Source organism: Haemaphysalis longicornis, unplaced genomic scaffold (assembly GCF_048455015.1).
Source record: "Haemaphysalis longicornis isolate Haplotype H1 unplaced genomic scaffold, Haemaphysalis longicornis Haplotype H1 scaffold_47, whole genome shotgun sequence".
NCBI classification, from domain to species: domain Eukaryota; kingdom Metazoa; phylum Arthropoda; class Arachnida; order Ixodida; family Ixodidae; genus Haemaphysalis; species Haemaphysalis longicornis.
The window spans coordinates 1264230-1292181 of NW_027526379.1; the positions used below are offsets into that span (position 1 = coordinate 1264230).

General features: G+C 45.7%; 1 protein-coding gene across 1 annotated transcript; it reads right to left on the reverse strand.

The window, feature by feature from the left end:
• Positions 1 to 7749: 7749 nt before the first annotated feature.
• On the reverse strand, positions 7750 to 26023 carry LOC144137693 (8.6 kDa transglutaminase substrate-like). Its single transcript, XM_077669635.1, has 4 exons — positions 25887 to 26023; positions 21983 to 22040; positions 8577 to 8703; positions 7750 to 8109 (listed from the first exon to the last, which is right to left on the reverse strand). The coding sequence occupies exons 2-4, from the start codon at positions 22030 to 22032 to the stop codon at positions 7954 to 7956; spliced, it is 333 nt and encodes a 110-aa protein (XP_077525761.1). The 5' UTR covers positions 22033 to 22040; positions 25887 to 26023; the 3' UTR covers positions 7750 to 7953.
• Positions 26024 to 27952: the final 1929 nt, after the last annotated feature.

Here is a 27952-nt window from a genome sequence, read left to right on the forward strand (position 1 = left end):
GTTGCGCCCGCATTGCCACGCTCGTAAACCTTGAACAAGAACGGCTTCGCTGTAATATAGCAGGAAGACCACGTCAGCACCAATGAGCAATAGAGCGTACCTTTTGATGGAAAATTTTATGAATAATTGTGATTACTCCTTAAAACAAAACCTCGCTCACGGCAGGGATACAAAGATGCTGTATAGCAAAAAACAAAACGGTATCATTATCTACAGAGGAAAACGTCGTTGGCTTATTCGATATAGTCAAAGTATAAAGAGCCACTACTGCATATCTCTACAGATATTCAGATACGTACAGTGGGCGTGCGGCACATTTCACCAATGTCTCGTTAGGCTACAATTTTAATGTTCATGGGCAGTGAATATATGTGTCGCTTGATGCCACAGCTCGACTGAACGGCACGTGAAGCACCAAGACTGCGGAGCAGAAACAAAACAGAAAAGATTTATTTTGGTGGTGCAGAAAAATTTTCCGTATTCAGGTGCACTTTGTTTAAGGCCTTCGAGTAGCTGCGTTTATTTGCGATATGCGCTACGTTCAGATTGCATTCCAAACAATTAAAAAACGCTTTTGATGATCCTTTGGAATAATAAAAATTAACCATAAATGGTCATTTACAGTATGTTTTGAAATGACATACATTCACCTAGAACAAGTATGTTTTCAACAGCGAGCTAAACGAAAAATATGTATGCACCAAAAGAAGGAACGAGAAAGCACTCAGTATGTCAACAAATTCCCTTATCGGAATTGACACTTTAATTTCTTAACAGTATCTTAAGAAGAGTAGCTCAAAGTTTTTTCTGTGCTTTGTCTACACACGTGAAACTGAGAAAGCCCACTCACCCCGTTAGAAAATTTAGCCCGAAAAATCGTAAGATTGCCTAGAAATGCTGATTTGACCTTTGGAAGTTAAGCCTTCAATCAGTATTTTTTAAAGCTTGCACTGTTCGCTTGTTCATGAACACTGAGGGTTGGAATTTGGGTAGAAACTAAAACCAATTAACAAACAACAAAAAAAACTATCGTACTCTGAATTTCATAATAAGCACGTTGAAGTACGGCACCGGAGCCCCTGTGTTTCCTGTGCCCCATGCTGGCTGCTGACTGCCCATAGTAAGCACGCAGTGAGCACAGCGGAGGAGGGTGGGTTGAGCACGAATTGCGCGTCGAGACAGCAAGCCCAGCACATGCCAAAATGGACCCGGTGGCGCATAAATGCAGCTCTTCTCCGAACGGCCGGGAACGAGTGCGCGAGCTGGGACACTCGAGAGCAGCTGCAGAAGCCAGCGACCATAATGGGAGCGCCGAGTGGTGGCGAGCCGCGACCACGACGCCGGGCAGCGAGCAGTAGTCGCCATCCTTGGTGGACGCTGACCACGCGGTTTAGGCCCACGCATTTGAGACGCTGTTGTGAGTGAAAAGCCTAATGTTGTTACTTGCTGGACATGCAGAGCACTTCTCGTTTGTAGCAGTGTTTGCTGCATGTGCCTTATGTGTCGTGCAATGAAATCACGTATTTGCCCTTAAATGAAAGTTCAAAACCTTCATAAGTCGTTGTAATTATGTTACAAAAAACTTTTGTGTTTTATTTAGTAGTTTTATATTGAAAAGTGGGTTTGCATAATTTGTTTCTCTGTTTTGTTGTCTTTTTTCAGCCAAGCACTAAGTAAAGTTCTTCATGTTGCTCTGCGTGTTTTTATAATGCTTCGTTCGCTTCTTTCCTGAGTGTTGCAGTGTGTGGTTTTCATTTTTTCTGCCACATGTTTTTGTTACTGCAGTATTGCGACAGCTGCCTTCTGTGTTTTAATATGTTGACTGCTGTACAAACTGTCCATCATGTGGTCTGGTGCATAGTGCCAGAATTGGAGCGACGGGCTTGTGAAGCTTCCTTCATGCAGCTTTTATCGTCAGCCATGTATTGAAACAGCCAATATACCTGAATCCATAAAAAATATGCTTCCTTCATTTGTAAATAGAAAACTATTGTTCGGTATTCCCTCTCCCATCTCCCGATATTTCCTGGTGCAAGAAAAGAAGGAACAAATGTTTGCCCGCCCCAAAGGACGAGCGCCGAACGAGCGACCACAGAAATCCTATCAGCTGCTGCCAGCCTGGGGAAGGTATGGAGCTCTTGGAGCGCCAGTCAGAAAGTACTGCAACCGGCTTCGACACGTAGCCAGTTGCTGCTACAACCTGACTTCTTTGGCGGCTGGATGTCATTTATATATATATATATATATATATATATATATATATATATATATATATATATATATATATATATATATATATATATACTGGAAAATAGAGAAACGGCAGCTTTCAATTTACCCTCCCAAGCGCACGGCTGGACTTCATCATCATCATCATTAGCAGCAGCAGCAGCCTATCTACACCCACTGCAGGGCAAAGGCCTCTCTCATTAATCTCCAATTACCGCGGTCCTGTGCTAACTATGACGAATTTATCCCAGCAAACTTCTTGATCTCATCTGCCCATCTAACTTTCTGCCACCCCCTCCTACGCTTGCCTTCTCTAGGGATCCACTCTGTTACCCTTAATGACCAACGGTTATCTCGCCTTAGCATTATATGCCCGGCCCACTTCCATTTCGTCTTCTTAATTTCTACTAATATTTCCTTAACACGCGTGTGTTCCCTGACCCACTCCGCTCTCTTCTTGTCCCTTAATGCTACACCTATCATCGTCCGCCCCATTTCCTGCTGAGTAGTTTTTAATTTAAGTTGAACACTTGTATTGAGCCTCTAAATTTCTGCCCCGTAGGTGAGTAGCTGGACTTACAGGCAGGGTAACAACATCTCGCAGAGATGAAAATCGGCCGATAGCTCCCATACCTTTCGGGTTGAGGGACCCGGTTTTGTATTTAAGAATAACTGACGTCTGTTATTTCCTAAAAATACATTATCACCGATGTCGGGCGCTTCGACGCACCAACTGGCGCGGGCCCTGGAACGAGCAGCGCAGAAACGAAACGCACGTGTCGCGAGGCGCCTTGAAACGCCGCGCATTCCGAGGAAGGCCGCGCCTGCTCACACCGGATGTCTTAACCACCACCACATGGACGAAGAGGACTGGCTTTTCCTTCTTCCTCGGCCTCAGCGGCAAGAGGAATGGAAAATGAAGGCAGTGAGACGCGGTCCGGGCGCAGGAGAGCTCGGCCCGTTGTCTTCGGGCTCCGCCCGAGCATTGTGTCTGAGCCGCCCTCTTGGCTGTAAATAAATGTATAGTTGTGTATGGGAGGCTGAGTTTGTCGGTTGAGGATAACCCGGGGTGAGATCTTCAGCGCTACTGTGGCTTGGAGGAGAAGCCCCGGGGAAAAGAACACCACGAAGATAACTGGCGCAGTCGACAGAATCTTCAACAGCGACTACTCAGCCAGCCGGCGGGAGAAACGGGCCCTCGACGGTCGGAGCAGGCGGAGAAATCGCGGTCTGCGGAAGGAGATCGGCGGGAGCACCAAGCTCGCAAGCCTGGCGGAGAAGCGGCTTGATCGGCCCTCAACGGACTTCTCAACGGCGACCGAGGGATTCTCTGCGGCATGCTGAGTGGCGGAGAAGCAGCTTGACCAGCGGTCAGTGGAGGCATCAGCAGCCCATTGAGCGTGGAGCGGCAGGAGCAGCGAGCTGTTGGCAGGCGAGGAAATAAACTGGCCATTGTTTGGCGGGCACATCGGCTGAAGGAACCGTGCCTAAATGGATACCCCATCTGTGCACCGGTGCGGCATCTCTACAGGCACCGAGCTATGCAGGTCAGTGCCTCTCTTGATCCTGGGTGTATGGCTCACCATGACATATAGGGGGTGCTTCATGAGCAGCCCTGAGATAATGGGGGCCGGTTAGCTAGGCCTGGTGAGATGGAGCTGGGTTCGAGGGCTGACGACGCAGCAAGGGTCAGGATTAGGTCAGCCATGTCGTTCACTGAGCCGAAGGCGCTATTGCAGGCGAAATTGAGAATCGCTGAGGCAGAGTTAGCGGCGGAACGTTCCAATAGTAAAAGCTTTAAGACAGCTATGTTTCTGCCTCGCCGATTGCTCAATGAGTAATGTTCGGCACTGAGGTAGAGAGTGGACTAGGGTGCGCCAGTACTCCGAAAGATGTGCTGGGTGGAACCCATTCACTGGGCGTGCGTAAGCCTCCTGTTTCGCGGTATTTGGCACGATCAGAGTCACGCGGGAGAGGCGAAGACAGGATAGTGGCGCACGTTCCTTCGTGGGCGTTCAGATTTCCTGCAACTGGGCAGCAGGATGGTGAAGCATCCCGTGTAGAAAACTTCACCGAAATGAAGATGGAGGTGAAGGAGGCTGTGACGGGCGAGGCTCCATTGGGAAATTACAGGCAGTCAAGGGTGAATGAGAGTGTGCGCATGCCCGTGAAAAAACTGATAGCAAAAGAAACAGCCTCAGCTTCGTCGCATGTTCGCATTCGTGTGACCGATGAGTCCCTCTCTAATCATTGCGCCACACAACGGCATGTGGTGGAGAACGGCGCTTCGCGCGCACGCGGTGATTCAGTAGTTGCCGAACGCGAGGGTTCGCACAGAAAGGAGCGGAAGAACTATGCAGTTCTCGCATCACCCGTTCCGAAGGGGCTGGGGCTGGCTTCAGGTGAGTGTGAGCCCGTCGTAACAGCGTGCGGAGACGCAGAACATTCCGTGAGCGTGGGCGAGCGGCCAGTTGCTTTGCATGATGCAGCAAGATGGGAATCACGCGAGGAATCGCATGCGGTTGGTGCCGCGCACACTGCATCTTGTGTTTCTGGAGATCCCCAAATATCGAGTCGCGAAAATGTGATCGCCATGGGGAGCTCCAGCGAATTGAGAGAGGAAAGTGTAAATCAGGGTACGGCCCCTTATGTAATGCAGCACCAGGCAGTTGCAGGTAGGACTGCAGGTCTAGCTGAATGGACATCCAATGTGAGCGTTGATGTGGCCGCTAGACAGCCCTCTCCTGCTCACGCTGACCAACAGTGCGTAGTGCAGCCCGGCGTTCTGAGCGCAGAAGTGGCCGAACCCGAGGGTTCGCCTAGAAAGAGGCGAAAGCGTCAGTCAGCTTCTTCTCAGTGCAGCGTGGCTGCAACGCATTTTGACGAGCCAGCAGTGGTCCCTTCCCAAGCGAGGAAGCGAGGAAGGAAGGGGCCCCTAATACTGTTGTGCGACGAGGTGCGCCGAATGGCGAGGGCGTTTTCCGACGATGACGGCCGGTGCGTACCGCCTTATAGAGACCGCTCGCTCTGAATGAGCTAGATGAGGATTGTGCCTATTTTATCATGGTGACCTGCAGCCAGGGTCATGAGGCACTGGCCATGCTGATTGTTGTGTCACCAATTGAAGGAACGATGGAGCACGCGCAAAAAGTGTGTGTGGTGTGTGTGTTTCGCGTGTAAAACATTCCTGAAGTTATGTTTCACAGTGGCGGTGGAGGTGTCGGGCGCTTCGACGCACCATCTGGCGCGGGCCCTGGGACGAGCAGCGCAGAAATGAAACGCACGTGTCGCGCGGCGCCTTGAAACGCCGTGCATTCCGAGGAAGGGCGCGCCTGTTCGCACCGGATGTCTTAACCGCCACCACATGAACGAAGAGGACTGTCTTTTCCTTGTTCCTCGGCCCTCAGCGGCAAGAGGAATGGAAAATGAAGACAGAAAGACGCGGTCAGGGCGCAGGAGAGCTCGGCCCGTTGTCTTCGGGCTCCGCCCGAGCATTGTGTCGTAGCCACCCGCTGGGCTGTAAATAAATGTACAGTTTTGTATGGGAGGCTGAGTTTGTCGGTTGAGGATTCCCGGGGTCACATCTTCAGCGCTACTGCGGCTTGGAGGAGAAGCCCCGGGGAAAAGAACACCACGAAGATAACTACCAAAATTCTCCGTATAGATTTATTTTGTTCTTAAATATCCTTTCTTGCAGTTTATCCCAGAAGTAAGGCTAAGTGGCCCCGAAAAGACATTTTCAGATTTCATATGTTGAATCAGGATGCTAGTGCTGAAAATACATCGGCTGTCGGCGGTCGTTTTTATTGTTTTAACATTACATTCGTTGTTGAACAACCTTCGCTTACACTCAACAATATATTTGTGCTCTCCGCCATGCAATCTATCAATAGCGGACAAATGCCTATCTAGACTTAAGTTTATTTTAGGCACGAACGTTCGTGAGGAATCGATTTCTCGCGTTCATTTCAGCGTTAAGTCCTGACAAAAACGTTTTTAAGATTAGCCAAGAGTACGTAACGAGTAATTTCAGAGTAGTTATAAGAGTAGCCATCAAATATGTTGTGCGCCTATTCAACGGAGGCTAAAAACACAACAGGTTAGGCGTGCGCTTCTTTTCGAAGGCAAGCTATACAGGGCAGGAGGATATGGTGTTGATCTAGATTGCTATGTGACCGTTCTATTGCGAAAGCAGCACTTAATTCTTCGAATTAGGTGCTGCTCCGAAGTATGTGCTGTCACAGAAGTACAACACAAAACGGCTTACTGCTTAAAGAACAAGGTATTGTGTGTAACGGAGATGAAAAAAATTGGGTAAATTTGGTTATGAGCGCTACCCAATCCATCCGCCTACGCATTGCGAGACTGTGCGCATCCCCCAGACCACCACAGCTCGCTGATTCCGGCTGTCTGAAGGTGAACTTAGTGAAGGAATTGCAGCCGTCGACATATAGAGACAATTATTGAGGTGTACACAGTAAATTTCAGCCTGATACTTACCGAAGTAAAAAATAGATGAGCACTAAAGCACGTTCAGGTTAAATGTATATGTCTTGGCAATGCCAACGGTGGGGTGCTCTGAACTTTATGTATGCAAAAAAGCTAACGGAAACTGATCAAGGGGGACATGGCTGATGCGCTGAGGCCTTTTTCTTGGAATTGTGTGTTAGAGTCATGTAATAAGGCGTACATGACTCTGTTGTGCAGGGTAAACACACAACTAGCAACTAGGGCAGTAAAATTGCACATCGACACTAAATCTCCTCCTTCCCGGGCGATATGTACGCAAGTATGTGGTGATAATTGAAACCGAGGGAAGAAAACAAGGTAACAGTAGTAATGATAATAGCGAGAAGACACGTTCGGTGATTGGTCAATCAAAGTTTGGTATTCAGTAACGCATAAAGGCTGTTTTCGTATCCTTGCATTCCATTCTGAAACGGCTGAAGTAAACAGAACACTTGTCTGCCGTCATGTCTGCGCGCGGGAAACATTCTTAAATGTACTTGAATAGTTCGGGGCAATCCCGCACAGAACGCCTTAAAAGTTACGTGCAACGTTGATGCGTAAACCGTTGTTTTAACATTTTAGAACTAAAAAGAAACTTCTAATGCAGCAAGTGCAGCACCTGCCATTCCAAACACTCTCGCAGTTATTGTCCCGCATGCCCTAGTACAACAGGACCTTTCTGCAGCGATGCTTACCGCTCATTCTAGACAAAATAGTACACCGTGGGTAACCTCTGAGACAGCGCCTAAAGAACCTACCCAGATCGAACGCTGAATACTATTGTCACGGGAACAAAAGAAAACCGGCCACTGCCTGGGAGGTATTCAGGGTAATGAAGCGGAAATGTCAAGAGCACATCCACCAATCCTTTAAAAACTTCAGCCATTTCTTTTACTCGGGGCTTGTTTGTACTAGGCTGTTTCTATACCGGCGTACAGGACTCCCCCTTCCCTCCCCAGGGCACATGGTCACAGGCATAACAATGCTATCAGTTCACCATAAGTCAATGCATACGCTCACTCGTATAGATTGTTTTATTATAAATTACAATAACCAATGGTCTTGTACAAACTATTTACTGTACAGAAAACAATTAGCACGTTCTGAGGTTCTTTGAAAAGGTGAAACGAAGGGAAAAACTATGTATCACAGCTCAGAGTGCCGCATACAGTTGCTGATGTTACATGCTTAGGCATGCGTGCAGGTAAAAGTCTCTTAGCCGTGGTGCTGCTTCTCGCTGTTAAAAACGTAGCCCTTCTCAGAGCAGACGCCAGTTGCTCCTGTGAGGATTGCTGCTCCGGGTTCCAGCTGGCAGGTGGTCTTGCCTGCGCACTTGTCTTGGAAGAGAGGCACACAGGCCTCGCCTGGGCACTGCGACAACGAAGCGCAAAGGAAGGGGAAAACATGCTCTTAATCAGTACTCCGCATTGTGAACTGTGCGAGTTGGTGCTGTTTAACTTTCCACTACGCGAAACAACGAAGATTAAGGAAAAGGTCTATAGTACCAGACCTACGGCGAAGACTAGCAACTAGTTTTCACTGAGGGAAGAAGTGAATTTCATTAAAGATAAATATTTCGCCCATAAGCGCAATGAAGGCGTCCTGCCGCAAAATAAAGAAAAGTATAAAAATGGCATCTGTTATGATTCAGCGCCAGCGCCACATGAGGTACGCTTACTCTAAACATCAGAAATAAGAAGAGCTATCTCGTTCTGGTTGTAAGCGATGGCCGAACCACTTACCCACAAGTCACAGTTTTTGTTACCGTTAAATGCTTCCCTAATTACCCTTCCCAACTGAGGCCTGAAATTTTTGTCACGTTAACAGTACCCGCCTACCTTGTAGCATACGGTGCAACAGTCGCAGCCGTCCTTGTATGTACCGCACTTGCAGTTCGCCGTACTTGGACACTTGCTCTGGTCGCATGTGGCGATGTCGCACTTCAGGGGAGATGTAGCCAAGGCTCTGCAGATCCAAGAAACGAACAGGAGTGCGTGTAACTTTACCTAAACATCAGTGGTTATTAAGGTGGAATACTCTAATTTGTAGTGCATGCCTGAAAGAATGCAAAACCCATTCGATTGAAACTGATGCAGCCTAAGCTGGCGGATAAAAAACCAGCCAGCGTGGTTCAACTGACAAGCTCAGGAAACAGAGCGCTACTCAGCGCTTACCAATAGGATTTGATGTACCCCTGTCTACAACTAATATATTGCTCTGCATATCACCTCATCTTGTCTGTGAGGTTCTATGCGGCCACGTGACTGTCAGAATAGCAAACACACGTAAATATATTCAGAACACCTTGAAATCAATATACGTGTACCTTCTACCACATGAGCAAATAAGTACAGCCGGAAGTTGTGGCTCAGGGGCTAAGGAGGCGTATTCAGTCCCGGGTGCGGTGGCTCCTTTCTGTTTCAGGCGAAAAGCGAAAATGGCCGTGTCTCAAAATTTCGTGGTGCTTAAAAGATCCCTAGGGGGTCAAAATTAATCCTGAGCCCTCCACTACGGCGCGCCTCGCAGCCCACGTGTGGCTCCATCGTTATAAACACACAATAAAATTTACCACCGCCAGCGTTTAGCCAGTGAACTGATTGCAACGCCATGTTATCGCTCTTCGCGTGTTGCCCACGCTTACAAAGTCGTGAACATTTTTTGCTACGCAAAATCATTATTTTATTCATTCTTGCCGCAAACCTCGACCGACTGGAACCACCTTACCGGTGAGATAGCATCAATTTTTTCGCCGATCGTTGTTCGCCTTTTTCGGATGTACTGATTCCACATGAATTTATTTCTGTTCGTCTTGTTGTTATTGTTCGTTGCTCATTTTCATTTTTTCTTGAATAACGGTTGTTGAACGTATGTTTTTGCACAATTCATGAGTAGCACTGTGTAAACTTTGTGTAGTTTGCTTTGTAGCTTCCAAATGTTTTCCGCTTGTTGTGTACAACGCGAATATTTCTACAAATCTGTGCAGGAGAACCCCTAGCATATTTTTATGTACTTTTGTTGTTTGTACTACCAGCATATGTAGTCTATGTTACATTCTTGCCGCTTTGTTACTTGTTGCTTGCATTTTGTTCCCAAAACCCACTCCCCTCTTCAATGCTTGTGCAGTTGAGGGTACTTGACATAAATAAATAAGAAATAAATAAATAAATAAATAAACTATATTTTCTTCCAGGTTCTGTCGTTTCATTGTTACTGCCAAGCCTAGAAGCACTACTCTGAGAGCACCAGCATCAAAAGACAAATCCTTGTGAGTGACAAGGAATGCAACGTTCAGCGGCAAACGGGGCCTCCAAAACGTATTGCATCCAAGCAGGCGATGTGGTTTAGGACCCCAAAGACGCCCCAGTTTGTCTAATGTCTCCACACTTTGATTGCATTCCTCTGCAAAGGGCTTCGCGATTTTTTGTCCCTCTCTCAGCCGTAAGCAGAATTTATAAAGACAAAATTCCCTCGCACTTCCCCGAGGAGGAGAGTGTGTAAGTGCGAATGCACGGTTGTTGATTGCGCGATTACGGTGGATATCGTGATCTCGGAGTGGAGAGGAGGCGCCCAACACCCGCAGTCACTGAGTGGAGAGAGGAGGAGGAGGAGAGTAGCGCCCGCCGTTACGGCGAGGGCTACACGAGCGCCCTCACGCGTCGGAATGCAGAGCGCCCGCTACGCGAGCGAGAGCTCTCCCGCCCGAAGTGGAAAGGAGGCGCCCAACACCCGCAGTCACTGAGCGGAGAGAGGAGGAGGAGAGTAGCGCGCGCCCATCTCCCCCCGTTGCTAGGGAAGACGAGGAGGAAGACGAGGAGCGCGCGCACCCGCAGCTGTTGCTATGCGGACGACGGCGGCGGACGATTCAGGCTCGCTTAAGAAGTGCATTCGCACTTAAAACGCACGTGTAAATCCTTTGATTGAATATCATCAAACAATTAATATTTTTCTTTATTTTGGCTATACTCACAGCGTAAGCTTCTGCTTTGCTATACCCCTCGCCCAGCCTTCATTGCAGGGGTGTAATATCATTGAGCCAAGCTTCTTCCTAATTGTACTTTTTAGATAAGGCCTTGGTAAGGCTGGCACAGATTGCTGTGACGAGCCCTCCAAGACTGGAATCTTGCCAGCTATTCTGCTCAAGCGGAATTAAAAACCAGGTCGTAGAGGTTTCTCTTGACGGGTCTTCGCTACATGCAGGTATTAGCACACTTCCATTAATAGAGTAGCGCGACTCAAACTATCTGACACAGGAGACGTGTGGGGCAGCGTGTCTCGACGAATCTTGCGATCACTCCTACAGAAATCTTAAGCTCCGAATCTCGCAGAATACGGAACAGACCGGAACTGTGTGAGCACAGCAAGCGAATGTGTTTATAACAGTCTTGCGCTTTCTGTGGCACTCCACGTAGCTCACACGAATGTTCAAGTATCCTACTTGCTTCTTACAAATATTGCTTGGAGGCATTAGCTCCGTGGGGTTTTTCATCAGCTTCATGGGAGTCTCCACCTTTCTGCCCTAATTAAAAAAAAACAGAATTGATAGGTATACTCAAGTTCGACGTTTTGAATGAGGCCGCACGCTAAATGACCGCAGGAGCGCCAAAGTTAATCGAAACCCTTACCTACGACCCTTGCCAAAGCTAGAGTGTAGCTTCATAATCTAGAACCCAAATTTGACTTGCGCTGGGTTGCGTATGAATGAGTTATATTGGACAGGAGGCATGGACGTCTCAGCATGCATGCCGTCAACACAATATATGGGCGATCAAAGGAACGAATTCAAGTGGTCTTGACATAAATTCTTGCGGAAAGGAAAGCCCGAGCGACGTTGCTACGCAACTATTGAACCCCATTTGGATGGGTTTTGCAAATGAACCCCGTTTAGGTATGTTTAGCCAGAAGCTGCCCTGCTGTCTCAGGTTTTTGTCCAGCGCCCTAGAAATCCAAGCTCAGCATGATCTAAATACATGCAACAGCATGCCGTATCCTGTACCCTCCTAGTTCTAGTGGCGCTAAGAGTTTTCTATTGCTAGAAACTGAGCCTAATGACAGAAGTAACGGCTGTTGTGGCGTACTGAATTCTTTTCAGGGTAGACACTTCTCCGTGACTCCAATTATGAAAAAATTCAGTTGATGGGTGTTAGATTATTTTTGTTCGCAAATTTTTTATTGCTCTTATACGAAACTCTAGTTAACGATTTTCTATTTACACAAAGCAAGACTTACAGGGATCCGAAACAATGAACCTTCGCTATGCTTTAAGTTCTACAAACTTAATGCACACTAAATCAATACGCTCTCATGCGCTAATTTCGGCGAGTTGGTTACTAAGGAACTGATCGTACTAACGAACATTATCACATCGAACATTATCACACCAACAAATCTCAAGATCAAACGAAATACACTCTAAAATTACAACTCAGTTTATGCCCCAGAAACGCGAAAAACGTCTGTATTTAAATGAAATGCGGCAAGGGTGAATATAAAATACAGCAAAAAACAAAAGAAAAAACAGTATAGCACGCGTCACACTTGCTCATATCACCAACTCGCACCACAGTGCCGCCCATATATGCGGCGTAAATTAAACCTACGCCTGTATACGTCAATCACCCCTCACCCGTGACATCCTACTCCCCCACTCCAAAAAACCATTTCCCTTTCAGTCCGCGCCCACGACGCTGTACTGACGCATCTTTCCCCTTCTCTGCCTACCATAAAGGCCTCAAGAACTTCTCGGTCTGTTTGCGAAGAAAACCTGTAAAATACATGCCTCGGCGAGAAATCTGGAGTGCAACCCAAGCACCTGCAGTAATGATCAGCCAGACGTCTGCATATAGGCGTTTTTTGTGTTTTTGCAGCATAAACTGAGTTGAAGTTCTAGCGTGTGTTTCGTCCCCTCTTTAGTTTTGTCGCTGTGTTAATGTTCGCGAGTACAATAAATTCCTTAATTACGGTCTTAAATTGACGTGACAAGCTGCCTCAACACGACAGTTCAGATGAATGCGCTTGCTGGCAATTCTAACTATAAAACCAATTTATTTGTAACTACTTTTAGAAGACGTCGGTGCCGACTCAAATGTCCTGTAAAGCAGTAATGGTTTGCATTTATTCCAAAACATTAACCAAAACTATTCCCGGTTGTGCTTTGGAATGCCTAAAGTTTTGTCGCAGATTGTGTGCGCAATTTTATTACGATAGAAAGTAAGGTATACAATCGGAACGAAAATGCACCGAATTTATGTGTACAGAGAACCTAACAACGAGCACCTAAGAATATTTTTTTTTTTGAAACGATGGCCCTTCTCGGCCTCTATGTCCGTTTTCCCGTGCCCTTTTTCTCGTTCTAGACGGTGCTACACAGCCCGATTTTAGTTTCCTGTGAGTAAAAAAGAACACAAATATGTTTTCAGATTATAAAACGTGGTGCAGCTCAAGTTTAACTTGTGAAATAGGCCCCATTTAGGTCCTTGTCTGGTAGGCAGAATCAGCGGACCCTTTGTTACCACGTGCCAGGGGACCCGCTCCATCTGCCGACTTTTCCGCGTGTAATAGGAGCTGTCATGCAAATGCATGCACGAGTGCAGTGCTTTTTTACCTTCTGCTTTATCTTGGCTTCGAGCAGGTGAATAGGAGCCACGTGGGCACCAAGTTCGTTGGACTGCGCTGGCTCTTGTTACGTGTGCGTGTTGAAACCGGTGTGTAGAGACTAATCATTTTGCCAACTATATATGACTGTCGAGCATGCAAGCTTAAAGGCGCCATGAAGTCAAAATGCAACTTTCTTCAAATTGAAAGAACTTGCCTTTTGTACTCACTCGGGGACTATCTCACTACAAAAAACGAATTTTAGCAGAAGAAGCGATCTAATTATTGAAAAACTTCAAAATTTCACGCGGCAGTCACGTAGTATCTGTAGGTGTCAGGTCATATAGGCTGACATAAAAACACAGTGATTAGTATGTTACCCGCTAGTTACCATCCTAATGTCACGCTCAAATCGGACTGCCGGCACTACTACAGCCTCCAAGTTATTTGTCTAGGTGGTGGGTTATGTCAGTGGCAGGCAGTCGCACGAACAAATTTCTCTGAAGCCTTAGAGACACCGCTGGAAATAGTTGTGGCATCGCCACTGCACCATATATATATTTTTTTAATATCTCGAATATTTCTTTGAAGTTTGCAATACGATTTGTATCATTATTATTTCCACGTGTTTCATATTTCGGCCCACGGGTAAGATCCCTATGCGGTAAAAGTTATTCCATAGCCCTCCACTACGGCGCCCCTCATCGCCTGTGTAGCGTCGGCGCGTTAAACATCATAATCAATCAGTCAATGGGCTGTTTCTCTAGCTTTGCACGACAAGTGCAAGCTGCACCAACTTTCTTGGCTAGTATTTTAAGAGCAAACAATTATTAGAACTGACAGTGAAGGTGACACACAGTGTCAAAACCTTTCCACTCTGTTGAACTCCCCCGCCACATACCATCTCCCGTAAAGTGCAAACGCGTCAATCAGCTGTAGTTTCAACAAACTGCAGGTACTTCCTCAGCCAGAAAGTGCTTCCGGTTTGTCATCAGAATTTATCCAGCGTTAATTTGAAAGACACCCTATACAATCAACAAAAAATGGTTCCCCGTGCAAAGTTCGTAATTTGCAGGAACTTCAATTATCCGTCTATAAAGTGTCCAAGCGAAGTTTCTGTTAGATCCGGTGAATGCGGCGAATTCCTAGCCTGTTCATAAAACTACCGGCTAAACCAAGTAATTACTCATGCCATGAGAGAAACATCACATAGCTATAATATATTAGGCCTTATTCTAATGTGGGGTCCAGGTATCCTACATTTCCTTCATTATCTCGAAAAATAAGTGGTCACGGAATTGTCATTCCCTCGTTGAGTTGTGTCTTTCCGGAAGATAAGCCCTCATAAAAGTAGACAAAAATTTACGACAGTGGCAATTATGAAATAATAAACACCGAGCTCAAACAAATTTACATCTGCTCTGGGAACAGATATTCAGCAACCGCTCTTCGGAAAACAATTAAAAACTGCTCGTCGACAAACTTTACGAACCTATGCAAAAATACCAAGCATAAAATTTAAAAGCAAAGTATCCGCCCCGTGGTTCAACAACATGGCTAAAAAAGACTGATAAACAGGAGGAAATGCCTGTTCAGGCATGTGAAAACACAAAACCAACCATCAGTTTAGAAAGCAGCAACAGTAGCACCAGAGCATAGTGTCGGTTGCTTAACTACCAAAGACATGACAAAAAGACATCTACGGCAGGGTCACCTTCGAGCTGTGGTAAAATGCAGTCGGGTCAATTATTTAACGACGGCAGTAGGCGACGTCAGTTTAGGTAACCAAGTAAGTTTAATGAGTAACAGCCCTCCTTGTTTGCGATGCAGCGAAGTACAAACCCTCGCAGAAGTAAACAGAGCACGGGAGAGGTGGCCGAATTGCATCCCCGTGCCGCCTAGAAACGCTGACGAGAAGCAACGAGTAGCGTTCTGGGTATGCGCGCCCACTGCCCCCGCAGCCATATCTGATAATGCTTAATCGTTGCCCTGCTTGTGTGTCTGAGTGCGCCTCCAGTTTTCAAGCGGCTGCGTTTGTCTGTAGAACGGCTCTGGTTATATTTCCGCCGCCGCTGCGACCAAATCCGGTGCTTTTCAGTTCCAAGTAGCTATGTCGTTTAAAGAGTGCATTGTAGCGCGATATTGAGCGCAACTGCCATCGATGTCCTCGTCGGCGGCAGCATAGTATCGCTCACCCATCAAGCAAAGTTTTAGTGGGCGCACGTGGTTTTTATTGACCTTTCGTCGTAACACTCCTGAGTTAATTTCTTAAAGTCATTACAGTAAATATGGATGTAACGAACCTCTATGCAACGAATTCCTGGATTTCACGAAGTATTTCAATTCCCCGTTGCCACCCCCATAGAAGCCCATGTGTTTAAGACCTCTATGTAACGAAGGCGTTTGCGACGGTTAACCTTGATATAACGAATTCGCTACGCTCAAGAGCCATTGGCTTCTGCAGTTCTGAAAAATGGGCTGGAGAAATGCACTAATTTAGCGAACTGTGGCCGCACCGCAAACTACTGACCGTTTCCTGTGAGGGTGCGGTGTCGGTTAGCTACTAGGCCTGTTTGTCGGCGTGCAGTCGCGCGTCTCCAGTGTCATATGTGGTGTCGGTTCGTCGGTGATGCGTTCTGGTGCCAGAAAACGAGAAGTGTAGTCTTTTTAAGACAAGTCTACACTTTTAAATCACGCGTCTCCGCCGGCGAGAAAACAGAACGTTGCGACCCGTTGCAGTGTCTCAGCTAGCACCCACTCAGCAATTTCGAGTGCAGAAAAAAGCATCAAGTTCACGAAAAGGCGCCCTTTGAGCATAAGCTTGTTTCTGGAAAGGGGTTAAGGCGCCGAAAAGTGTCAGAAGGCAAAAGAGACACTGACGTTACGTTTATGAATACAGCGGTAAGTGACCTGGCTCCTTTAGAGGGCCGAGTAGCGACTAAGTTCGTGGGAAAACAGCAGGCGCGAATCACGCAGTTTTTCCCTGTGAAAAAAAAATTGTTTGAAGGCTGAGTTCACCCTCACTGATGCCGAGCATTTTAGTTTCGTTTCTGCTTCATTCACGCGAACCTTAACCCAAAACCTGTATGTAAAGAAAAATTTCCAATTTTTGTCAACTTCTTTATCTCCAGGTTTAACTAAACGAGACAACCACAAATAAACGAAAGATCTCTGACGCAGCTAGCATGCTTTACTAAAACAAAGGGGGAATCCTTCAGAGTTATCCCTAATTTTTGCTAGATTTATTGCGAAGCTACATTTTGTTGTCCGTTTATTTGTACTGCATGCAAAGGCAGGCCCTGGGTATGCTAATTACTAGATAATACAATGTCGCCAGTGAGAACGACACCCATTGCTGCGCTGTATTGCACGTAACAAGGAATATTTTCAAGCGCGTAGCTTCTTCCAACTCCAAAGCGCTGCTCATTTCTTTGCGGCTGATTTTCAGAGAGTGACAATGTAGGCAACGCCATTCTAGAGCCAAGCGCTTACCCTTGAAAACTTGCACGCGCAGTCATCCACGCCAGCAAAGCGACGATTAAGCCATAGAGTTTCTTAGAATATACACTAGAGAGGAATCTGGCGCTTGCGTCTATGCGGCTCACATCAAGGCCGGCTTTGTTGTCATGGGCCGCCATTACATCATGTGCTTGCCTTAGTTTCATCATTGGCTTAGATTGAAGCGTTTTAGTGACCGCAAATTTAAACAAAGCGCCACAAAAACGCGAAGAACAGTGTGGAATTATGTGGGTGGAAAATAAAACAGGCTGTTTAAAACTCTGGAAACAGGAAAGCGTATTTTTGCCGTAACGGTTGTGCCTGCTATTCTGCAGGCCAGGGTGGTAGTTACGAACAATCTCGATATTAGAGACTCTTATTTTATTATTTCACTATAATTTCAAACATTAAGCTGCTTGAAGAGTTTGGAAAGTTTCTTGAGCGTGCCTATCAAAACGTCGCCTTCGTGATGAATCGGTGCACCGACCGTCAGATACAGTTTTACAAGAAAAAAGAAAACGTGGCCTTAACCAGTCGTAGACGATGACACGATAGAACGTATACAGGCGCCCGTATCTGTCGTATCTTTTCTTCGCCGAAGTACGTTTTGTTTTTTTTGTTTTTTGGTCAGCTACAAATTTCGCAGCGGCATAATACCCGCTCAGTCATGCGTCCTTCCACTGCCGCATCATCAACGTCAGGTACAATCATGCACTGCCTGCTCTTTCAACGAACAAGGCTACCACAGAACAGCAACACTTTCGGCTTCCTCGTAGCTCGTAGACGTGCCAATGCATAGTGAAGACCGCAAATCCCAGAAACCGCTTAAGAATCCAATTGTAGTCCAAACAATCTTTTTGGATTCTTTGAACTTTGGACTACATGGATTCATAAACCCCCACGACGACATGGATTGCCAGGTGCAGTTTCCTCTCCAGTAGACCTACTAAGAAACTCTATGGATTAAGCATTTTCAGATAGGGTGGCGAGAACAATGTGCACGCCTCCCCAAAACGCCGCTCGTTGCTTCCCGTCGGCGTTTCTAGGTGGCGCTGCGTTGCAATTCGGCCCAATGCTGAGGTAGCTGAGGTAGCTACCTCTATAGCTGCAATAGCTACAATACAGGCAGCTACAATAGCTGAGGTAGCACCATCTTAGGATCTCGCCGCCTTTCGCCCTCACCCGCGCCCCTTCCCTTCTTCGTTTTTTGTCATTTCCTTTTTCGCCGGGAAAGACCAGCACCATTTGCCAGCGGCCAACTCGCCCCCGCCTTCGCCACGTGCTCCGGCGTTTTTTTTTTTTTTTTTTTCTTTTCGCCCCTTCCCGACCGGAACCCCTTTAATGTCGCCATTTTTGACCGGGCTGCTGAGGCTGCCTCGGAGCAGGCCTTATGGGCGTTGCAAGAGTATAACAACCGATAAAAACGGAAAAGTTAACTGCTCGTTCCGAACAAGTGTCGCGTTGTGTCACTTTATGGAGCTTCGCGATGCCGATGTGTCGTGCCTTCGACTGCCCGAATACGGCCACTGCTTCGAATTAGACTTCACTCGTAATTGCGCCCACGAAACGCGAAAAGGAAAGGAGAGAAGTTTGGCTCCGTAGATTTGTACGGGTGACTTCAACCCGACGCTGATATCACGCATTTTCGAGGTAACTTCTGGAATTTCTGTTCACGCTTTGTTAAATTCTGCACGCCTATTTGCGGTCGCTTACGAAGAAATGCGTATTCGCTCCGCAATGGTCGTCAACCGTTTGTTCTGAGTAGCCATTACGCGCAGCGGAGAGTTCGTTACGTCGTAAGCTTTGCTTTGGACCGGAGCCGGTGTAAAATTTGTTGTGTGCGCGCTTATTTCCCAGCATAATTGTCAGCGGAGCCGCATGTCCAGTCGGTTGTAAGCTTGCCGTGCCTCAAGTGCCTGAATTCGCGCTTGTTTTGGTCGACGGCAGCTTGCGTATGACCGTGTAGCGGGTCGAGTGCGCGTAAGCTCTTTGTTGTGTAGAAGTCTCGTTTTGCGCGTAGCCGGGTAGTATTATACGCCCGTTGTTATGTCATTAGAGACTTTTCTGCGTAATATGAGCTCGGTCGGTGCGGCGCACATTACGGCTACAGAGAGACACAAAATTTGGCGCTAGGTAAAAAATTGACGGCGAGCTAATTTAGTTTTGGCGCCGTTGACGCATGTACCTACATTTGATTCGCAGTTTCTGTAGTCGCTATGTTAAACTCGCGCACGTTTGAGTGGGCACTTGAAATGAATATTTGCACCGCAACGGCTGTAAGCCCGTTCTTCCGTGTATATGTTTAACACGAGAGGCATTTTATTTGCAGTGTGCGGGGTTACTTTAGCTTAATTGTCACCGGCGTAGCCTATCGGGTAATTGCGACGTGAACCAAAACACACTGGACGAGTCCATTTCAGCAGAAGTATTTTCGTCCGGCCAAGCGCTTTTTAAACACATTTATTGTAAGTTAGTTAAGCGTTGATGTCACACTGAGCAGATATGCGCAACACGAATTTGAACAGGCAGCGGTAGAACGGTCGCTAACTCTCCTCTGAAATACATTATTGTTATACTTGCGGAGTGTTTATGGCACCTCACAGACTCTGTGGTTACATTTTTTTTTCTTCACAATAGGATCATTTCATGAAAGACCACTTTAAGCAACGGTTATCGGAGAAACTTCGCGTGAAAAAACTTTGCCCAAAGGCCACTACCAGCACTTTGTCTCACAGAACACCACCTCAGCAGCCCAAGCTACCTGCATCACGTCATTTCCGACCTTTTTTCCACTAAAATTTTTATTTGGTGGCGCCAGTCTATTCTTGTGATACACGTTGTTGTTTTCTCTTGCTAATCATTGTGATATGGTTGCTCTTTTAGCTTTGTATCGGGTGTATTCCTATGTGAGTGCCATGTACAAATGTGCCAGAATATATCCCAGTACAAAACAATTGTGTGCCCCTGCCTCCATTAATAACCGCTGTATGCGATCACGTCTGCTAAAAAGGTATTGCAAAAGCAATCAACTACCGTAATTAGTTGCATGATCAATTTGTATATGTAGTTTCTGGAGGGACCGGATCTCCTGTACGTATGAGAATTAAGGCCACAATCTAATTTCACAGCTTACCCGATCGATTGAACGAAGTCTTTTCCGGTGCCTGTCCCCAGACTTATAGGCTTACGTTTTTAACCCCGTTCACTGCTGAACGTACGACCACACATGCGATTATATGTATTCGGCGTTAGGAATTCTTCACTTCGTTGTACGTGCACACGCGCACAAATGTGGTGTCCGTGTATTTATTCTATTCACAGCAGCATACGTGAAGCTGAAATAAGCATGTGCTACAAAAACGTCAAGGCACACGAAAATGTCCACAATTATGGTAGGATATATGTGAATAGTAAATGCGGGCCCTGACTGAGCGCCGTTTAAGGATTCATAACCAACGCAAGACAGCGAGCGCAGCGCTCGAACTACATTTGCCAACGACGCGTTTTGTATACTGCCTCGAACCATCTGCAAGCCTTCTGTGCAGTGTTTGCACGACTACAACTCAATCACGCGAATGGAAGAATCGAGTTACTGCAACAAAGTAGTTTGCAAGGCTCACGCTCGATCCTGCATCACTCGTAAATAAAAACACCACGTTATGCGTATACACGCCAACAGCATCCACCCCGCACAAATATCCCCTTGTAGACAAAAGAAATATCAAACAACACAGCATCACTTGGTAAAACGGGGATCTATAAGTCCTATTAATGCTACCAAACATCGGTTGGGGCCCGAAAAGAAGAGAAAGCTGCAAGAAAAACTGCAGCGAGCAGCCCGTAGCGTTGCCAGGGCGTCTGCTCTGAAGCGGCGAATATAAAAATGGTGGCACCGCCTCGCCTCGGAGTTGAAGGGCGGGTGGTGCCGCGGGTGAGGGGAAAGAAAAGAGGAGAGCGGCGGAGAACGAGGGAGCAGTTGGCGCTTCTAGTTGGTGTACACTGTGGTGTACACTGGTGCACAGTTGGTGCGCACTGTGCTTGCAAGGGCGCATCACAAGTGGCGCGTGTATTACTGTTCGAAAGTTACGTCCATAATAGGCAGCAGGATGTTAGAAATGTTCGATATCGAACTGGTACAACTCACCATTTTGCTGACTTCTGTGTGTCCCTACCAGAAATGTCAGGAGCTAAAAGCACGCAAGTTGGAAGGCCGTATGAAAAAGATTGATAGATAGCTACGTTGCCATTCTAGTGTCTTTAAGAAATAAATTGGAGGGAATGTCCGCGTACAAAATGTCTCGCAAGCCATGCAGGTAACTGGTGATCGAAGGGGGCTCCTGCATCACTGGCAAGTCAATTTCAAGTGTCGATATATCGAACAATGTGGATAATTGGACGAGCTTGTAAAATTTCATTATTATGAATTCGGGTGGTGAAAAGCGATGAAAAAAACCGAAAGTGCAAGGTGTATTTCATTTTTTGAATTCGTTCAGACCGAGCTGCCCAGAATAAATTGTCCAGTTTGTAGGTCATGATAGCGACATTACGCCTGGCTGTGCCTTGCAAATGGGTGGACATGTACACGATGCGTGTAAGTGCTCATGTATTAGATGTCTGAAGGTCTATCACTTTACGCTCGAGTTGAGAAGTGGGAAGTGTGGTCGACCGAGTGACGATAGGCAGAGGAGGTACACGCGCTGGCATGGCAACGACAGCAGAAACCCTTACGCTGTCAAGTGGCTAGGTTCTAACGAAAGATAGAATAACAAGCACGGCTAACAGAATTTAAACCGTTTTCGGGTGATTCCAAACTATCCTTGCATTTATAATGCTGGACAGCATGTACCTCCTATAAATGCACCTCCCAAATGTACAAGAGCAAGCGCTCTTGATTTTCTTGTGACACTGTGTAAAGTGTTGTTATTTAATGGTATATTCAATCAATTACACGGTATTCTTACCAATAATGGTGTTCAAAACTTCCCGAATACAGCCGAAAAACATCAGGTTCCTTGGATGCACCTTACGTATGTCCCCAAACCACCTTTAGTTTTACAGCTTGTTTGTCACCGCAGGTTGTTAAATGTGATTGTCTTCGATTCATTCAACATTGTTTGCTAGCAAGAATGTAAATTATCTTCAGAGAATTTCTTACCCAATGGTGGCCACCATGAGCGTAACGAGAAGAAGTAGAGCAGCTTTCATCTTCTTTCCTGAAAAGATGCACAACTGCCGGTGAGTCAAAGGTTATAGGAGTAGATCATTCTTAGTAATAACAACTACCAAAAGGCTGCAACCGTAACCACCATTGATATATTCCATGCAGCCTGCAAGAAATTACATGATGCATTAGAAATGCCAGTGATTTGCATATGAAATAAAAAAAACAGGAAAAATAGTTTTACCCGTCGGCGTACACGTTCAGAAATTTTATTTGGGAATCAAAGCATCAAAGCTTACCCCTGCTTCCCCTTTTTCTGTTTCGATAATGGGTCGAGTACCCAGCACGTATCCAGAGCCCTGCCAACATCCTGGTTCTCGATAGTTTTTGTAGAGTTAGTCAAACGGGATTAAATTTTCGTCGCTATTTTCGTTATACAGAAGTGCCAGAAAACTCCCCTGAACTACAATCAATATAAAAAAATTATGCCTTTCTTCATTACAAAAGTTTGAGATTGAATTTGCCATAGAATTGAAGTGATTGAGTTTTTTTCATTAAAGTATAAATTTATGGTATAGTGCAAAGGAAAACAACACGATGCCAATTGTGATGATTTTTGATCGTAGGGTTTAACGCGCCGACGCAACGCAGGCGATGAGGCGCGCCGTAGTGGAGGGCTCCGGATTAATTTTGACCACCTGGGGATCTCTAACGTGCGCCGAAATCTCGTACACACGGGCGTTTTTGCTTTTCGTCACCATCAGAAAAGCGGCCGCCGCGGCCAGGAATCGAACCCGCGACCTCGTGCTCAGCAGCGCAACGCCTTAGCCACTGAGCCACCGCGGCGGGTACGATGCCAATTGTGAATATATCCAGGCTAGGGAAAACAATACTTCTGGGGCACTGGACACTAATATGGCGTAGCCCCAACGTAACAAGAATTTTTATTAGGGGAACCCTAAGCTCGTTGTTAAAATTCCAAGGCAGCTTTTGTTATTTTTTATACAGGGTGTCCCAGCTATCATGCACCAAGATTTAAAAAAAGAGTAAAGGCGTAACTCGAAAGAAACCAGGTGCATAATGTTTGCAGTACTGTGAAGAAGCGGACAGTATTTTTTTCTTTAATGAGATTTAATTAACTAATTGTGATTAATTATCTAACTCGAGAAATACTGTCCTAATCACTAAAATGTCTATGAGGCACTTGTAGGTAACCACGAGGGGCATCTAACTGCGGTATTTTCAGCGATGAACTAATTGCGTACACATTTATTCTGACTGATAAAGGAAACCCGCGAAATATGAAAAATATCACGTGACGGCGCCTCCGCGCGCACCGTAAAGCAACGCCCTCAAACAGGCTGCCTCTTAGTTAGCCAGAATGAAATAGACAAAAGAAAGAAAGAAGAAATCGCGACCGAGTTTGTTCCTTATCTGCACACGCGTCCCGCGAATCTTGCTGCTGCTGCTCCTTCTATGCATGCTATTATCAAGGTGATGCGCTGTCTCTTCGGGCGGGTAACACGCCAAGCAGTTGCTTTCAATCAGCTTTGTTTGGGGACGCTGCTTTACAATGCGCGCGTAAGCGTCGTCACGTGGTATTTTTCATATTTCGCGGGTTTCCTTTATCAGTCAGAATAAATGAGTACGCAATTAGTTCGTCGCTGAAAATAGCGCTGTTAGATGCCCCTTGTGGTTACCTACAAGTGCCTCATTGACAATTTAGTGATTAGGACCGTATTTCTCGAGTTATATATTTAATTACCATTAATTAATTAAGTCTCATTAACGAAAAAATTACTCTCCGCTTCTTCACAGTACTGCAAACATTATGCACTAGGTTTTCTTCGAGTTACGCAATTTCTCTTTTTTTTAAATCTTGGTGCATGATAGCTGGGACACCCTGTAGATGCTTTGTGTTATCAGGTTTTGTCTCATAAACTGCCACTAAACGTGTTCGCACACGTACCCTCTTTGTGTTACAAACATGTTTGAATAAAAAAAAAGCCTGGGGAGCAAAATGTGAATAAATTATTGCCCAGTCGGAACATGCAAGCTGAAAAAGCACGTATGCTGTTTTTTCCAGCCGCGGAGATGTTGAAATTGGAAGATAACGGAATAGTCTAACAAGAACTTTTAAAGGGTGTTCAAGGTAACGTAATGACTGAGTAAAAACTGTATGCTCGGAATTTTGTGTTGTCAGAGAGAGGCTCTTCTTGCTTGGGCAACCTGTCCAGTGCACGTAGGAGAAACCGTGCCCGCCTAAGCCGCTAATGCTGCGGAGGCGGAAGGTTGTGCTACGACAATTAACCATTGCAAACAAGTGCACGCCAGAAAACGAACAAACTAGACAAAAAAGGCAACTACTCTGCAGCTTCTAGAGAAAGCGGTTTGCGTTGCCAGCGGAGACGTGAATATACAGAGCTGATATTAAAGCAGGATATTAGTATTGGTTTATATAGCTTCCAGGAGCATTGGAACTGTATAATTGTTGTTCGTGTAGAATACGAGTGGGATATGTTCACTGGCGCAGGTAGTTTTTGCGTTACATCGAGTAAATAAGACAGCTGAGTAAAGAAGGTGAACCATTACTTAAACGCCAACAGACAATTGAAAACGTGCTTTATGCTGTTTCACTCATTGTGGACGACGAAAGTGATTTATTCTGTTATTGATGGTTTGTGGTGAAACCACGTACCCGACGCTACTGCATCTCGCAACTTTGCGGTTTTTGCTTTTATAAGATAAATCCACAAGACGTTGTGTTTTCCAAACGACTTTCAATCACTGGACAACTTTTATCGCACATATGTCTCTACAAAAATGAAACATTGGTAAAATCGGGTCCTACGATGGCTCCTTAATGCTTCCGGTAGCTAGTGCGATCGGAGATAGCCCTCTATCTACATCGTGCAGGGCTCGACCACTGATAATCTTTTAGTGAGAAGTGCACGTTTGGCTAAAAACGATCGCTTAGAATCGGGAGTGATAACGTGTAAACTGATACTTGAAATTAGCGTCCGAAGAATTACCTAGACTATTGTGACCACCGCGTGGCCAACCAATTTTATGGCATTCTTTGCAGTGTTGCGTACTTGAAAAGCATTTTTTCCTGCAAAATATATGTTTAAAATTGCACTGACATTAATTTGTCTTTAACAACGCGCTGCAAGCTTTGCTAGTTTTTTTCTGCTCATTTGATTTAGCTGTCCATACTTCAGCTGTGGGTCGCCTGCAGACCCACACATTAAATAAATTTTAAATTTAAAATTGAAGTTTTAAATGTACACATTCGATTAAGAGTTAGTTTATGTGCAACACGTGGAGAGAGCATTTTTTTTCAAGCGAAGCTCGATATGCCTCACTGAGGGCGTTCGATGTCGCCTCAAAACGCTCTGCTGGATAGCCAACATAGCACAGTAGGTGTCACAAAACGGTGATGAAGATAAGAGAAGGCACACCGATCGCCTCAAGAAAAAAAAAACGCCCAGTTCCACCAGGGCCAAAGCAGCTTCGCGTTTTAACCGTCTTTCTTCTAAGAAAGTGTCTTTCGTTTTTTTTTTGTCAAGGAAGTATTGAGAACACCGCTTTTCTCATGCAACTCAATCAGAGTTCTAAGTTATAGGCGACACGTTCACCACTCAAAGCCACCACAGGGAGTTTTGTAAGGTATCCCTTCAGGCGAAAATGTTTTTGCGTGCGTCATTTATTTTTATTTCTCCGCCTTAAGCTGAGATAAAAAAAAACAACGGTGCTTTCAGATACACCAGTTTATTAGAAGTAAAAGTTATTTCTAATAATCAGACTATCAGTTCCCGGCACATTCATATTTCACCCAAAAACAAATGGCAAGTATAGCTCATGACCTCCCCCATTTCTGGAGCATTCAGTAGCTCACCTTCGTAGTAGCGGTACAAGTGCACAGATGATGGTGGGAACGAAGAGTGTCCACAACGAAAGGGCACCACGTTTTATAGTAAAAGACTGGGACGCCTCACTCTCTTCGCAAATCTAAGTCATCCTTTTGCAAAGTCTTTAACGTTCCTCCTCGCCCGCCATATAAAACCTTGAAAGCCAGGTCCAAATGGCACGAATTGGAAGGAAGCTGTGTTCATTAATTCAACGGACGGGAACTGGACTCGAGTGAAAAGCGCATTTTCTAACTAAACGAACTGCTTGGCCCTCCGCGGAGCTTTTTATGCGGGGATTATCTCTTTTTGCCATCTAAAGCACTACCGCTCCGTGCACATCGAAAGCTGTATTTGCGCTTCTTTATAAAAATAAAATGAAACTTTATCACAGAAACACAACACACAACAAAAAGACATGGCACACGCACGCGTGCAATAAATTAAGCTCGACGTTACGTGTTGAGAATGGTGTACATCCCTGCGTCTTCGTACGCGTAATCTGCTTAATCGAACGCTTCACCAGCGTCGCTTTCAGCTCGTGATGGGACTGCACTATGTAGGTTCCCCCTTCTTTGAACTATCCCCACTGAATAAGAAATATTCTCGAAAACATCCCGCTGTTTCATTGACATGGAAGCAGGCCAGTCACGACTTTAAAAATGTCGTCGCTGTAACCGGCGTTTTTGGATGCGAAAATACCGAATGGATGCAATAATTTGAAAGCCGTACAGGTGTTCTGCAAGCTGTAGATTTTCTACGTTCTTTCCAATCATGTTGCTTGCGTCTGGATCACGTCTACAAAGGACGAGCTCCGCCACAGCGCATTTCGTCAGGTCGCACTAGACGTCAAAATATTCTTCGATGTTTTTCGAGCTCTTTACAAACAATGAGAAAAGAAGAACAAGGTCTTTGTTTTTGGAGAAACGCGTTAGGTTTGTGTCTTTAATGCTGACTTCATAAACCACAAGCACTTTAAAAGATACCGAAATGTTCATTTTGCATGCCTCAAATTATTTTTCTCTGCATCAAAACTTCACTCTATTGAAAGAATATCTTTCTTGGCGTTTTGATTACGGTCTAAAACTGGTTATTGGAGCAACTTTAACAGCAAAAAAGAGGGGGCACCTGTGGGCATTACCTGAAACCGTTTTGTTAATCATCCGTTTTGTAAGGTTCTGCCTAACATCCGGCGTCCGCACCGAAAAACAAAACCTATAAGAGTGTTAGCAGTAATCACGTAACCAATTTATGGATAATACGCACCTAACGCATTTATACAGCACAACCAACCCCCGACCTTAAAAGTTTCCGCACTTCTTTCTTATTCCATATACTTCCGTGGGATAAAATTCCAACAAAATCATGTCTCACGGTAGCATGTGGTGCACGCAAATGTTTTTAATCGTTTATCTTAGGCGGAAGTGCGCAGTCACAGCCCTTAGAGCTAAAATTTTGGGCGTATATTTGAGGCCGTCGCTTACATCTGTGCCGCTAATTTAGGGATTTTCATAAGTATCATTTATGTTTAATATGACACTACCGCTGTACAACGCCGAGATGCATTTTATAAATGCGTTTGTTCCGCGAGTCCGCATGATACCTATTTGATGTTGCTGCGAGTGCGGATATCTGGTTTTGGGTGTGCATGTATCAGTTTAGACGGCTTTTTTTGTGCCCAAACATTACGTAGAGTGCGCCTTCTTCAGTGTTAGTTTCCGTTTCAATGCTAGGCATTAAAGTAGATCCATTGCAATATAAACGAATTGGCACTCTTCAGAAACAGTTGCGTGTAAATTGTACTCAATGGGAACGTAGTTGTTTCAAGCTAGGCAGAAGGAGCACTGAGCACCTCCTACAAGATTCGCGCTGTATTTAGGGTTTCTACTCAAAGTGCATCGCTTATTCATCCTTTATCTTGAAGTGCTCCATGCATCGAATAAATCCAGTAACACCTACTGCCTTTCAGGGCGCCTAATAGGTTTCTTTCCATTTTCATGGGTTTTAAAACTTTTAGTTTCAACACACCTCAAGTGTCTCCCCACGCCACCTCCTC